The sequence below is a fragment of the Festucalex cinctus genome, chromosome 4 (assembly GCF_051991245.1).
Source record: "Festucalex cinctus isolate MCC-2025b chromosome 4, RoL_Fcin_1.0, whole genome shotgun sequence".
NCBI classification, from domain to species: Eukaryota; Metazoa; Chordata; class Actinopteri; order Syngnathiformes; family Syngnathidae; genus Festucalex; species Festucalex cinctus.
Genome location: NC_135414.1, coordinates 12,650,815 through 12,664,840, shown reverse-complemented (window position 1 = coordinate 12,664,840; position 14,026 = coordinate 12,650,815). Strand labels below are relative to the sequence as shown.

Here is a 14,026-nt window from a genome sequence, read left to right as displayed (position 1 = left end):
AAACAAAGCAAAAAGTGTTCAACATGTCCCTAAGGACATCATTAATTAGACATTGGAATACTGCTGGGGCGTTTGTCAGACCAAAGGGCATAACACAATATTCAAAGTGTCCGAGTGACGTCTTAAAAGCAGTCTTCCACTCGTCCCCCTCCCGTATTCTCACCAAATGATAGGCGCTTCGCAGGTCTAGCTTAGTAAAAATTCGGGCCGACTGTAATGGAGCGAACGCTGAGTCCAGCAAGGGAAGGGGATATTTGTTCTTAACCGTGATCTCATTCAAACCACGATAGTCGACGCAAGGGCGGAGTGTCTTATCTTTTTTCTCGATAAAGAAAAAACCAGCTCCCACGGGAGACTTGGACGGGCGTATCTGACCAGACGCTAGCGATTCATTAATGTACTCCCGTAAAGCGGCCTGTTCCGGCTGGGACACCTGATATAAACGTGAACTCGGCAATGGGGCACCGGGAATCAGGTCAATCGCGCAATCATACGGACGATGGGGCGGCAATGCTCGTGCCCGATCTTTACTAAAGACCTTACTTAAATCACGATACTCCTCGGGAACGTTATCGAGACATACCGGTTCTGGAGTTGAATTTGCTTGCACCGATGTAGTCCCTCCTGCCGATTTCAGACAGTGGGCATGGCAGAAGGGACTCCAGTTCTCTAAAGCCGGCTTCTCCCAATTGATCTCCGGATTATGCGTTCTTAGCCATGGAAGGCCCAACACTAAGGGCGCAGAACGGGACGGCATAATAAAAAATCTCCTTCTCTCCTCATGATTTCCCGAGAGTTTCAAGGTCAGAGGACCGGTAGACAGTCGTACCTCCGCCAATAGGTGCCCGTTGAGGTCGAAAACCTTCTTGACCTTCTCTAAAGTCTCTACCGGGCTTCCTAAAGCTTCCACCACACACGGGTCTATGAAGCAGTCATCTGCTCCGGAATCGATCAACACACTCACCCTAACACTCAACCCGTATCCAGACAGCTCCCCCGACAACTCTAGTCGTCTTTCACTGAGAGAAGACCCCGACGGCGGGCATGGTTCGGTTCCCCCCGGTTCATGCTTACCCGGATTTGCCTCCTTCACGGATTTCAGGGGCACGTCGGCACGGCCCCCCAGGCGAGCGGTCGGCCGCGTCTTGCGTGGGGGTCGCGTTGGGCACGATGCCACTCGATGTCCCGGTTGACCGCAGTACAGGCAGGCACCAGCGACCCATCGGCGACGACGCTCCTCAGGGTGCAGGTGTCCACCACCCAGTTGCATGGGCTCCACTCCGTAGTCCGGGGGTCCCGGAAGGGTGCGTGCTTCGGTGACGTTGAGAGAGAGTCTGGACATGTCGTTGCTAACGGCTGCTCCACGCCGCTCAACAGCCCGCTCTCTACCACGTTCCCGTACACGATTGTCCAAACGAATCGTTAGTTCCATGAGACCCTCTAAAGAGCTCGTGTCGTCGCGGACTGCCAATTCATCCTTGAGTTGTGTATTCAGTCCTCGACGAAAGACACTCCGCAACGCACAGTCACCAAACCCGCTCTCGGCGGCCAGAATACGGAATTCGATTGAATAATCAGCGACCGATTTTTCCCCCTGTACTAAATCTAGCAACCGACCCCCGGCCTCTCTCCCCCTAACCGGATGATCGAACACGCGTTGAAATTCACCAACAAAATTGGAAAAAGAGGACCGAAGGTCTGGTCGCGCGTTGCTCACCACCATAGCCCAGGTAGCGGCTTGACCAGACAGGAGACTCATAATGAACGCTACTTTGGACTGATCACGGGCGTAAGTAAAAGGTTGCTGGTCGAAAATGAGCGAACACTGATGCAAAAACTGACCGCAACCTCCAGGCTGTCCATCGTAGCGTGACGGGTGGGGCAAAACGGGTTCTCTAGGTGTAACCGGGAGCGCCGAAATGGCAGTGTCCGAACGCGGAAGTTCCGGGCGGGAACTGAGCTGCTCGAGCCTCCCGAACATCTCCTCACAACGATGAGCGAGCCGGCCTACCACCTCTTGAAGACCGGCCAAGGTGGTCTCGGTTTGCCCGACCCGTTGCCCCTGACTGGCCAATGCCTGTCTCACCCTTTCTGAGTCTGCGGGATCCATGGTCGGATTATTCTGACACGACTCGGCTGAGTCGAAGAAAAACGGATCCCAGAAAGGCAGGCTCAGAGAAGGAAAACAATCACGGTTTATTCTTTGAATCAACCGGAGAAGCAAAACTTGCTCGCAGGCAAGATAACGCGGATCACAATGAACACTTGCACTCAGCAAGGAACCCGAACGTAACAGAAAACACTCGCAAAAGGCAAGGAACACGAAGTTAACAAAAAACACTTGCAAAAGGCAAGGAGCACGAAAATAATACATAACACTTGCAACCGGCAAGGAACGCGAATGTAACATAAAACACTTGCAAACGGCAAGGACGCGAATGTAACAAAAAACACTTGCAAAAGGCAAGGACAGAATAACAAACACAAAACACTTGCACCCGGCAAGGACTACTCGAAATAGAAATGCGGAAATAATCAAAAAAGCGAAGTAAACAACAGAAAGCGACGCGGAAATACACACGTGAATACAGATTAACCGAGGACGAAAACAGATTCAATGATTTTACCAAACTTGGAAACGCGGAGAACACTTGGACACACTGGTGAGCAAATAATAATCCGACAGCTTGCTGTGCAGCTCGGAGTCCTTTTAAAGTCCTAATTGTCAACGCGATGCAGGTGCGGGGCTGGGGAACGCCCCCCTCGTTGTTGGCACTGGAACACACACACAAAAGCACAACAGGCTGAGAACCGAACCATGACAATTCGGGTTATTGACGGGATAGAGGGGGCGAACTCCTGCATATCCAGCAGTGAGAACCTTGTTGGAGAGAGCTGTTTTGTTCGAAACAGTTTACGGAGGCATTCTTCATCTGCTCTGACCCTTCACCACTAACCACAGCTCCGACGACGCCAGACGAGAGAGATAAGAGCACAAAAAAAAAAAACACTAGGTAGCAGTGATAATTTTCATCACGAAACATTTTTTCTTGGCGAAAATGAACTAAAACTGACTGAAAATTTCACACGATCCAATGAGAAGGAACAAAACCCGGGTAGGAGTAAAGAACCAATCATTACAATCATTGTGCAGCTATAAGATTAATCGCAAGCAATTAAGCACTTTTTTTTTTTTTTTATTTAGGTGGAAACTAAGTTATATTCTTGTCAGTTCAACATTTTTCATTGAAATAGTTAATAAAGACACCTTTGTATTAAATGTGTCTTGCATATTAAACTACATTTACAAATAGGTGTGTTATAATTTTCTGTATAAAAGTTGAAATGTATACTAGGGAAAATATCGACTAAACTGTTAATTTAGTCGACTAAAATTGCTCTTTTTTTTTTTTTTTGTCGACTAAAATTGGTCTTTATTTTCGTTGACTAAAATTAGATTCAAACTAAAATACAATCAGATTAGGTTTAGGTTTGGTTTATTAAAAGGACAGTGTGCAGTAACATTAAAAAGATGGCTGCACCAGATTTGGCAAAATGCTAGTTTCCATCTGTAGTCCTCATAAAATAAAATTACATAACAGCCAAAAATTACATACAAACAACATGCAAAGTACCAAAATTACATTCAACCAACATATGAAGTATCAGATACGTAGTACAGCATTATTAAATTACAGATCTTATAAAAAGAGGCAGAATTATACAAAATAGCAATTTACAAATCTATAACAAGCATAAAATACATAAATCGTAGAGGTGGTGGTCATAGTATGTTCGCTATTGAAGCAACAACAGTTAGATGACTTAATTATGACTAAAACTTGAATTAATTTTAGTCAAAGCACTATAACTAAAACTAAATTAAAATTTCTTGTCTAAATTAACACTGCTAGGTAAGCAGAAAGCTTTTCGCTCACTCGACGCAAATTCTTTCCAGGTCTCAACTAATTACACTCGAAAAATTGAATTGTTGGATCAATTTAATTATAAATGTTATTGTTGGGAATTGTTGAGCACTTTGGATTAACTTAATTCAGGTGAATATATTAAGTTTAATGAACTCATAATTAATTACACTTAATATATCTTAATTCAATCACGTGTTACCAATTGAAACTTTTTTTTTAAGTTGGTCAACAATTCAATTTGTAATTTTAAATTGGTTAAACAATTCTATTTTTAGAGCGTACTTGTATAATGTTTCACAACACTGCGCATATCTCACCACAACTTGTATATTTATTTCATTTGCTTAGAGGTGGATTGACAATTTTAGCATTAATAGCTATTTCTCTGACTTGGTCTTTGACGCAGGCTGCAGTATAAGGTCATCAGCCATATAAGCCTCAATTGAATGCATTCTATACAATCAAGATGCACTCATGGAGAACATTTTAATTGCTGCTGTTGTGCATCAGTCTTATTCATACAGCTCATGCTGCAGAATTGTGGCAGCTCTACACAATTCTCTTGCTTATGCATTCAATTCAGTTCAGCCCTCAAATTCTGAAGTATGTTTGTATGGGGGTGACGCAGTAGGAGGATTTTTTTTAATAGACCTGTGGCTCCCTATGATATAATCATTTCCTGAAAATATAATAATGCCTGAAAACGTCATTAAATTTGTGCTTACCATGATGAAAAACATAATAAAACCCCACCAGTAATATAATGAAAAATCCTAACTTAATGTAATAGCTTAAATAGCTCATTACATATCGTCTCATCTCATTCAAAGTTGAGGTGTCGTGACTATCCTCACTTTAGCCTAAATGTGAACCGGCACATGCAAATGGAGGGAATTCTATCCTGTTGTGAGGCAGAGACTCATCTGGCACACTTCCATTTTCAGTCACGATTAGTGCTGTTCCGATACCGATGCTGGTATCGGCAGAGGTGCCGATACTGCATTAAAACAGTGGTATCGGTGAGTACTCACAAGTAACATGCCGATACCATTAATTCCAACACTAATATAGGATTTTAGATGCAGCATCTTGTGTCTTGCTCATGCACGACATTCACTGATAAGTGACATGCTCACTGCATACAGATCTAAGATATCCTATTGGCCCTTCAATCCTCTGAACCAATGGCAGGACAGCTTTTTCATGTTGGGGAAAAAAAACCTTAGGTATCGGTATGGTATCGGCCGATACTGTAAATCTGGGTATCAGAATCGGTATCGGGGGCCAAAAAAACGGTATTGGAACAACACTTGTCACGATGCCCCATTACCACAACAACACTAAAACTCTGAAGTAGCAGTGAACTTAACACGTCTTTAATTGTTTAACAATGAAACATGAAGATAACATTATTAAATTTTTAAAAAAGTACATTACACGCTAAGCACTCCCAAGAAGTTATTGCGCCAGAGCAGTTCTACAGTAATCAAGTGGGCGGAGCTTACTTGATTAACTCTGCAGCGTTGGTTTAACACTAAATAAATCAACTCTGTCAAATAACTCCAACATTGACCTCCAGTTAAATCACATTTACATTTAGAGGGTTGAAATCAACAACACGCCAATTGTTGCTGTGAAATAATAGTATAATTATATACAGAATATGCCAGATTAACATATTTTATCTGTCAAGAATTTAATTAACATTTATGAGGAAAAAAAGAGCCACCTGGAAATGTAATAAATCCCCAATAATGTCATAAGGTATTATCAGTAAAAATTACTGCTTAAATTATTACATTGTTGGGTATTATTACATTTTGATAGAATTAAATGCAAAATGTATTGTATTTTCAGGCGTTATTACATTTTCAGAAATATTAGCTATTACAGGTATAGGGTGCTACAAGCACATTATGCATTTTTGACAGGACTGTGAGGCCCATGTGTTATCGTGGGTTTGTTTAATATACTCAGCAAAATTATAAACAACACTTTTGATTTTGCTCCCATTTTTTAGGAGATGAACTCAAAGATCTTCCACATACACAGTATCACCATTTCTCTCAAATATTGCTCACAATCCAGTCTAAATCTTTGATAGTGAGCACTTCTCCTTGGCCGAGATAATCCGCCCCAACTCACAGGTGTGCCATATGAAGATGCTGATTAGACACCAGGATTAGTGCATAGATGTGCCTTAGACTGCCCACAATAAAAGGCCACTCTGAAAAGTGCAGTTTTGTTGTATTGGGGGTTGGGGGAGTCTGTGGACCCAGAAAACCAGTCAATACTCCGGTTTTCTGAGTCCATGTATTTTGTTCAGTGTTTCACATCATAAAGCCGTCGCCGGAAGGTGGCCATCTATCAATGACGGGCTGATGTAATGACAGTTTTGTACAGCTGTGTTTTTAAAAAATGGAGGAGTGGCTGGTCCAGCCAACTCTGTGGTCTTCCGGCCAATACATCTAGTAATTCAACTGAGCTTTTTTATTTGAACATGTTTACCAGTGAGCCTGTACTGCAGAGAAGATGGAAAGTCTATTCATTGGGCAAGACAGTTTCACTATGGCAACATTGAATCGGTGACGGTAGTCTGTCCATCTCTGTCTCTCCTCATTTGTTGATGCTCGGCTCCCTGGCGAGCGAGATGCAGCTTCGGCCTCTTGGGCCGTGCGGCTGAGTGAAAAACTCGCAAGTCTTGCCAACATGTATCCTCATCCTGCAGTTAGACGTATATGCTTGTCATTGTTATTTTATCAGAGGTTGCCTCAGTTGTGCTGCAGCTACACCACAGGATGTGACAATAAAGGCTTTGTATTGTATTTTATTTCTACTTTCTGTACAGCCCTCCCTATGTTCCAGTTGTGGTTGTTTTTGTAATCAACAATGAAATGCTGTAACAAAGTTGAGTTTATGCTTTTAACTTTTAATTGCAAATGGGTGCACTTATTTCTGTAGTTTGATTTAGTTGTTAAATAATGACCCAGGCCAGGTAATGTGTAATTGTGGGAATGCTGACCCATTGCTGACACTTTTTTTGCCGCGTAACAACTCCCACATAATACTTCCAATTTAGACTGTTCAAATTTCAACTAGCTTCAAAAATTCACGCCGCCCGAGACATATATCGTCTGATTCCACATTATTTACAGTATTTGCTAAATTGAATATTTAATGTCAACTTTTCCCCCATTCACTTTCAATGGGACAGACATTGCACTTTTTCTATCACTTTCCTCACCCACTTCCGTACATATAACTTACCATCATTACCAGCTGTCTGATACTGCTTGGTGGTACAGTTGGTAAAGTGCATTGTCCAGTAATCAGTAATCAATACTTTATCTCTCAATTTACTTCATAAGAATTCCACCTGCATTCAAATCATAGCATTCAGCTATTAGTGTTCAGCTTTTAGCATTCCCACGCAATTTGCACTTAATCTAGTGTGTAGATGCTGTTTATCTGAGGTTGCATTTAGCTTATTTAAAAATTTGGTCAGGAAACAATGTCAGGAACTTCTGTGAGGGAAACTGGGATTAGGGTTTGGTTTTGGCACTTCTCCCACTGAAGTACATTGATAATTATTCCTAAAATTCATGTAAAAATGTTTCATTTTTATAAGGGTAATAGACTGTAGAGGTTTTTTTATGGCAATAATGATGCAATCTGTTCAAGGTCAAGCCAGGTGATTTAAAAAACAAACAAACCTATAAGCCAGTGGCCCTCTCCACAGTTAGTTTACTGTTAGAGTACTGTTTTTGTATTCTTGAAGACATTATTGATAACTAACTAGAATAATTTAAACAGCCCCAAGTTTACCTCTTTTGTACTAACCACTGGGCATTATTAGAAAAAGGTATTGCTTATTATGGTGTTCCTCCATGCTAGTAGTAGGGGGTGTAACATAAACCAGTTTGATTAGAAAAATTGGTTTTGATTATAAAGATTCAAATGTATCGAACCAAATTGATTGGTTCCACTTTGAAATGTATCGATACGGATCAAATCGTCTTTTTATTGGACAGATTTACAGTACTGACAAGTTCAGTCGTATGTTAAATCACAAAACGGATTCATAGTACTGTCAAAGTGAGCCGTACCATATCAAATAGAATCATAATCACATATTTGCACATATTTGTCTTTCATTCATATCGCACTTCATGGGTCGAGATGCACTCCCCTACTGGTTAGACGTATTGTCTATTGGTTTAGATTGCACACCTTATGTGTCGAGTGGTGTTAAATTGTACCCTCCTGGGTCACGCTGTCCAATAAGGTCAGCCATGGAGGAGATATTGTCTCCAATATTATTTCATACCATGTCGTCAGGTGGGCTCTGATGTGGTGGAAGCTCAGAGCGGACCATGATTTGTGCTGTAATACTACACAAAAATGTCAAGAAAAGCCAACTTCTGGGTCTTATCAACAGGGGTGTGTAGACTTTTATATTCACTGGTATGTAGTAGCAGACAGTGCTTGTATGCAAGACATTTGTATTGTCATAGGAACATTTAAAAAATTGCCAGGCTCATACTTTGAAATTTAAAAAAAAATGTGAGTTAACCAGCGTGCTCTGCTCCTCCTGCAGTCGCGGATGGGGTTGGTGCCTTGACGACGCCCCCGCGAAGGAGACCATTTCCCAAGGCTTGCTGCTTCCTGGCGTTCTGTACAGTGCTGCCCATCAATGCAGGTTGCAGTATGGATCCGGATCAGTGCTGTGCGATGACATGGATGTAAGACTATATCATTACAATGAATCATGCTTTTTTCCATGTAATAGGGTAATAATAATAAGGCTAATAATAGGCTTTTTTTTTTTTGCATTGTTTTCATTTTCAGTTAATAAAAATGGGCTATTTTTACTAATTTATTGATCGTAAAAAAGGCAATTTTCACAAAGGTAATGTTAAAAATGCATGCCATTTTTATGAAGCAAATTCAAATGAAACAAAGTTTCAACAAAGCAACTGATCTTCTATTTACGACTTGGGATGTCAAACACATTTTTGTCACAGGCCACAAAACTCCAAAGTGTTTGATAAACCTTGTCATGCATACTAAATTGAATCAATTTACATAAACTACTCCTCCCAGAATGTACAAAATGAAGTGGTGAACGTGTTACAATCAAAGCAGCATCCAGTGTAATTTTCTTCACGGTCTTTTTTTTTTTTTTTTTTGTACAGGTTAGGTCCATTTTGTATATTGGTTGGCTCAACCTGATCTTGAAAATTAGCATTTAGACTTGTTTGATCTTTGATGCATTTAAGATGTTTGTTTTCTGTTTATTTAGCCAAGCGTTGTCATGTGCAGATATGAATAATTGATGTACAGCATATGACCTTGGGGAGTTAGAACAGAAGGTTGTAAAGACCATTCACTCATACACATTCACACACGCTCATACACACGCACGCATACACTTATACACAAGCAATTTTGTTCCTATAGGTCCTTCACTTCAAACAACATTTATTGTGTGTGTATAAAAATTTGTCACCGCATGTTCAGACTTCTAATGTAGCCCCCACAACAAAAAGACGAAACAACTGTTGAACGCTAATAGTAGTAAATGTATATAACCGTCATCCTTGGTTTTCCACAAACAAATAATACAAATAAATTCAGTTTGTAATGCAAAATGAAATCGAACAATCACATTTGCAAGCTTCCCATCCATGTGCTTGGAAATGACAGGTTACATACATACAAAAAAAAAAACTTTGCTATGACAAAGGCTTTGATCGTTCACAAAAAGAGATACAATGCTTCCATCTGCTGGCCATAGATGTTTTTGGTTCCACAACCTATTGACCAGGCAGCGCTGCACTTGGACGTTGCACTGAGAAGAATAAAATTAAATTTAAAAAAAACTCAGTTGACGTCATTTAATGTTTATGGCGGCATACGCCGTGATTTTACTGATCGTTATTAAACGTTTTTGGCGGTCAAAGAGTTAATGGCTGTAAAAGTGCTATGGGCTAAAAGGACAGATTGCCCCCCAACTGTGCCCCTGATAGAGGACTTGTGCGATAGCAGTGGTCTGAACACTGGTGGTTACAGTTAAGTAATGCACTCCATTTTACATAATTAATTAACAATCACTTGCATGCAATCAACCACATTTTAACAATCAACTAACCATTTGATTGAGACTACCAATAATGTGGATTCAGTCATTAAACCTGGGCAGAAATAACATTAATGGTTTTCAGCCTTTTTTTTTTTTTTACCTACCTGTTACGCTTCAACACACCAAACATTTTCTGTTTATATAACACTGTCTTAATGTAGCTTTACCATTTTAGACTAGCAATTCTGTGTTCAGTGTTAACAACGCACGTTAACTTCTGGTTTAACATGTAAAGGAGGTATCTAGTCATCTCTTGACAGTTCAATGCAATTTCAAGCTCGAAAAGCATATATTTTAATGTTCCGTTGCTATACTGTTATTAATTTGTCAGTTTTCAAACTTCATATAGTAAAACGGATCAAATTCTAGACATTTCCATTAGTGAGTCAGCAAGTTAAGGTAAAATAATAAATAAATAAAGAATAAAATCAATGATTCCTCATGTTTGTTAAAAAATGATGAAAGGTCGCCAGTTCACTGAACTGGAAAGAGTCTATCAGTATAGAAGCACTTCACACTCTTGTTGTTTTAGTTTTTTTTGTTTTGTTTTTTTAATACATTTGGTAAGCACTGGAGCTTGACACAACATGGACTAAATTAAGGTCAACATAGAGCACATATGCCGATAATATACGTCCGCTCCTTTCAGACCTCCTACTGTTACCTTCCTATTGAAAGACGTTTCTGCTCTGGGAAATGCAAACGATTGATTTTTGTTGTTGTTGTTGTTGTTTTTCTCCACTTAGAATTTAGCCTTAGAGAATGTCAGTAAAAATCATGACAAAATTCCTCAGAGCTTTCTCAGTTAGCTCCAGGTCGTCCAAGTAGATACATACTGAATTTACATTTGCTCCGGCCTGCTTCTGTTGTTTTTAATTCATTTCTTTTTTCTTTCTTTTTTCTTGTAATGTAACATTTTATGGAATGTCCATGAGGGCCAAAAAAGGTGGTTTTTAAGTCAATTATTATTATTGTTGTTATTATTAACAGGGGTTCAGAATATTGTTGTGGTTCTCAAATGATCACTCGAGATTGCGCCTTGCTGCTCTTTATTTTTCCCGACTCATCGATCTGACTGGCAGTGGAGAGTTCTGGATTTATTACGATTACAGTACTCTTAATTGGTGAGTTATTAATAGATGTGGCCTTGAGCAATATATTCAGAAGTGTTATTTAATTAAATCGATCTAACACAATAATCATTATCTGGAAATGATTCTGTTTGCAACATGTACCAAATAGAACGTACAATAATTGCGAGGAAATCGCTCATGCCACTTGGAATTGATGCACAATAAAGGATTTATTTGGCTGCATTTGACAGTGAATGTTGCTCATGAATTAACAATTAAAAATTGGAAATTGATACCCTAAATGCATAAAATGCAGATCAATGAGACGTGAACCGAACTGGAACTGTGGAACTTAACTGATTTTTAACTCATTCACTCCCAGGCATTTTCACAGAAGCAACCCCCTTTGCTGATTTACTGGATTTGGATTGATTTTGCAAGGCCCACAGAATATTGTGTTCGATTGCGATAAAAACATGGAACATGCCAAGAGGACGATTAGAGTCTCTTCTTTCATCAGGAATGAAAGTATAATTCTATCTGTTTCCATTTTGCAGCAATTAGCATTACAATATAGCTAAGTTTCATCATTATTCACAAATCTGTTCTGTGGGGAATTCAGGTTGTTTTCAACATGGCCCTGGTCGATCTCTTATACTTTGCTGCCACCTGTTAGCTATTTTTGTCATTACTACCATTGCCTCACCCATTCTCTGCAGTTCAGAGGCTGCATCAAAGCCTTCTGTAAGCACTAGTATTAAAAAATAACATAAATATATATATATATATATATATATATATATATATATATATATATCTTTTGGGACACTTAAAATAGAACATATTTATACGTTTTTGGGAGCAAATGAGTTAACAGCCGCTCCAATCCTAGTGTGTAGTAAATCACTTTTCGTCCAATGAGAGAACAGCCAAATTGTGTTTATTCCAGTGTTTAACCTGAAGATGGTGCCACACAGATGATTTTTGCCCCAAATTCAAAATTTCAATAAACATGCACTAGAAAGTCAAAAATAATGGCCATGCAGGACATGATGTTCTATACTTTACTTGAATATATATATTTTTTATTCTGGTGACGTTTTAGTTTTACTTTTTCTTTTTCAAACTAAAATATCTGTACTTTTACTTCTTACATTTGAAAATGGTGTCGTTACTTTTGGCGTGTGGGACGAAATGTAAAATACGTAAAACTCACCGTGCACCGGAAAGCTGACTGTAAATTGAATCACAATGAAGCGCAAAGCACCATGCTTTGTTTTGGGTTTGGAAAAAGGTTAATTTACTTTTCACTTAAGTACATTTTCAAGTTGGTACTTTTAATTATGTAACAGAGTGACTTCAGTACTTATACTTTTTATTAGAGTAGTTTTTTGCACAAGTAACAGTACTTATAAGTACTGAACACTAGTACTTTTGACATCACTGCAATTTCACTACCTAATATTTCTTATTCACGTCAAATTTTTGACTGCGAAATGCAACGTCGCCAGCCCACTGCAACGAAAATAACGTCTTGTCATCGGGAAATCTGTTCCCAGGGCTCGCTGTTGACTTGACTTGACAAAATTATGTTGGATTTAGTCTTACGTCCCAGGTCCTTTATCTGGAAAATTAAGATTTGACTGTGTCAGGTCATCATCGCAATCATTTTAGTGCAAAATAATTATGTGTAAATTAATTGGATTAGAAATAATGTGCTTTTTTTTCAAGTTATACCTTATCAATCTTTTACATAATTGCAGACAGGTATAGGTCAAAAGTCAAATTGACCCGCATGCATTGAGCAGAAATGTCAAGGGAAGATGAATGGAGCGCTGAGTTAGCAAACTTCCAGATAAACAGCACATTTGACCTTTTGCGTTATCACTTGTCAAAACCAATTATAACTGTGTCGCGCGCACATTTTTTCTTTTCTTTCTTGACTGATTATTAGAGTAAATCCAAGGTTGGTCTTGGTATGTTAAGCCCTCAACGTGGCACCAATGTTATGCCAATCTAAGTATAGCTACAATGCATCCTCCCTGCTACTGTATAAAACTATAATAATGAGCACAGAGCCGGATGTTTGACAATTAAAACATTTTTTTTTTCTTCTTTTTAAGAATGTATGCGGCACACTGTGGTGTACCGTGGGAGCAACATGCCACTCTAAGCTGGACGGGGCTGTGGATGGAACCAGTTGTGGCCAAGACAAGGTGAGTCTTCTGTTTCATCACTTATGATGTGGTTCAAACTGTGGATGTCAAACTGAAGGCCTGGGGGCCACATCAATTCATGTGGCCCATTAAAGCAAGCAGTGCATCTTGTAATGAACAAAAACTAACCAAATAACTACGTACAAACTCAATTCCAATGAAGTTGGAACATTGTGTTAAACATAAATAAAAACTCAATATAATGATTTGCAAATCAGGTTCAACCTACATTTTAATTGACTATGCTACAAATACAAAATATTTACAGGTGATGTTCAAACTGTTAAACCTTATTGTTTTTAGCAAATAGTCATGAAAGTTGCATTGTGGAGTTGCGGCGAACACTCGCAGTTTACTGGGGTGGGGATGGGTGGAGAATGACGTCATGCTTGTCCTCACGAACATGTAGTGTTGTGTGTACAAAAAATTGGGTTGGAAACTGAGGTCCTGTTTACACGTAGTCCGGGGTTTTGCAAATGGGAGCTATTTTATCTGTGTTTTGCCCTTATCCACACCTCCCGGGTGATTTTTTTTTTTCCATTAAAAATAAAGTTTTCAAAAAACTCCAGCCAAAGTGTAGCTTTGTGGATTTCTCCCGATCCGCGTTTGTGTGTGACCATCATAAATGGAGTTTTACATCATCGCGCTACACGTCACTTTTTTTTT

At 39.5% G+C, this 14,026-nt stretch overlaps 1 protein-coding gene across 1 annotated transcript in view; it reads left to right on the top strand.

Annotated features, from left to right (window-relative positions):
• Positions 1-14,026, top strand: part of adamts7 (a disintegrin-like and metallopeptidase (reprolysin type) with thrombospondin type 1 motif, 7) — a 93,484-nt gene that overhangs the window by 35,168 nt on the left and 44,290 nt on the right. Inside the window, exons 9-10 of the mRNA XM_077518973.1 lie at positions 8,527-8,671; positions 13,268-13,360. Of these exons, the coding sequence (XP_077375099.1) occupies positions 8,527-8,671; positions 13,268-13,360 (238 nt within the window). The remainder of the gene's footprint in view (positions 1-8,526; positions 8,672-13,267; positions 13,361-14,026) is intronic.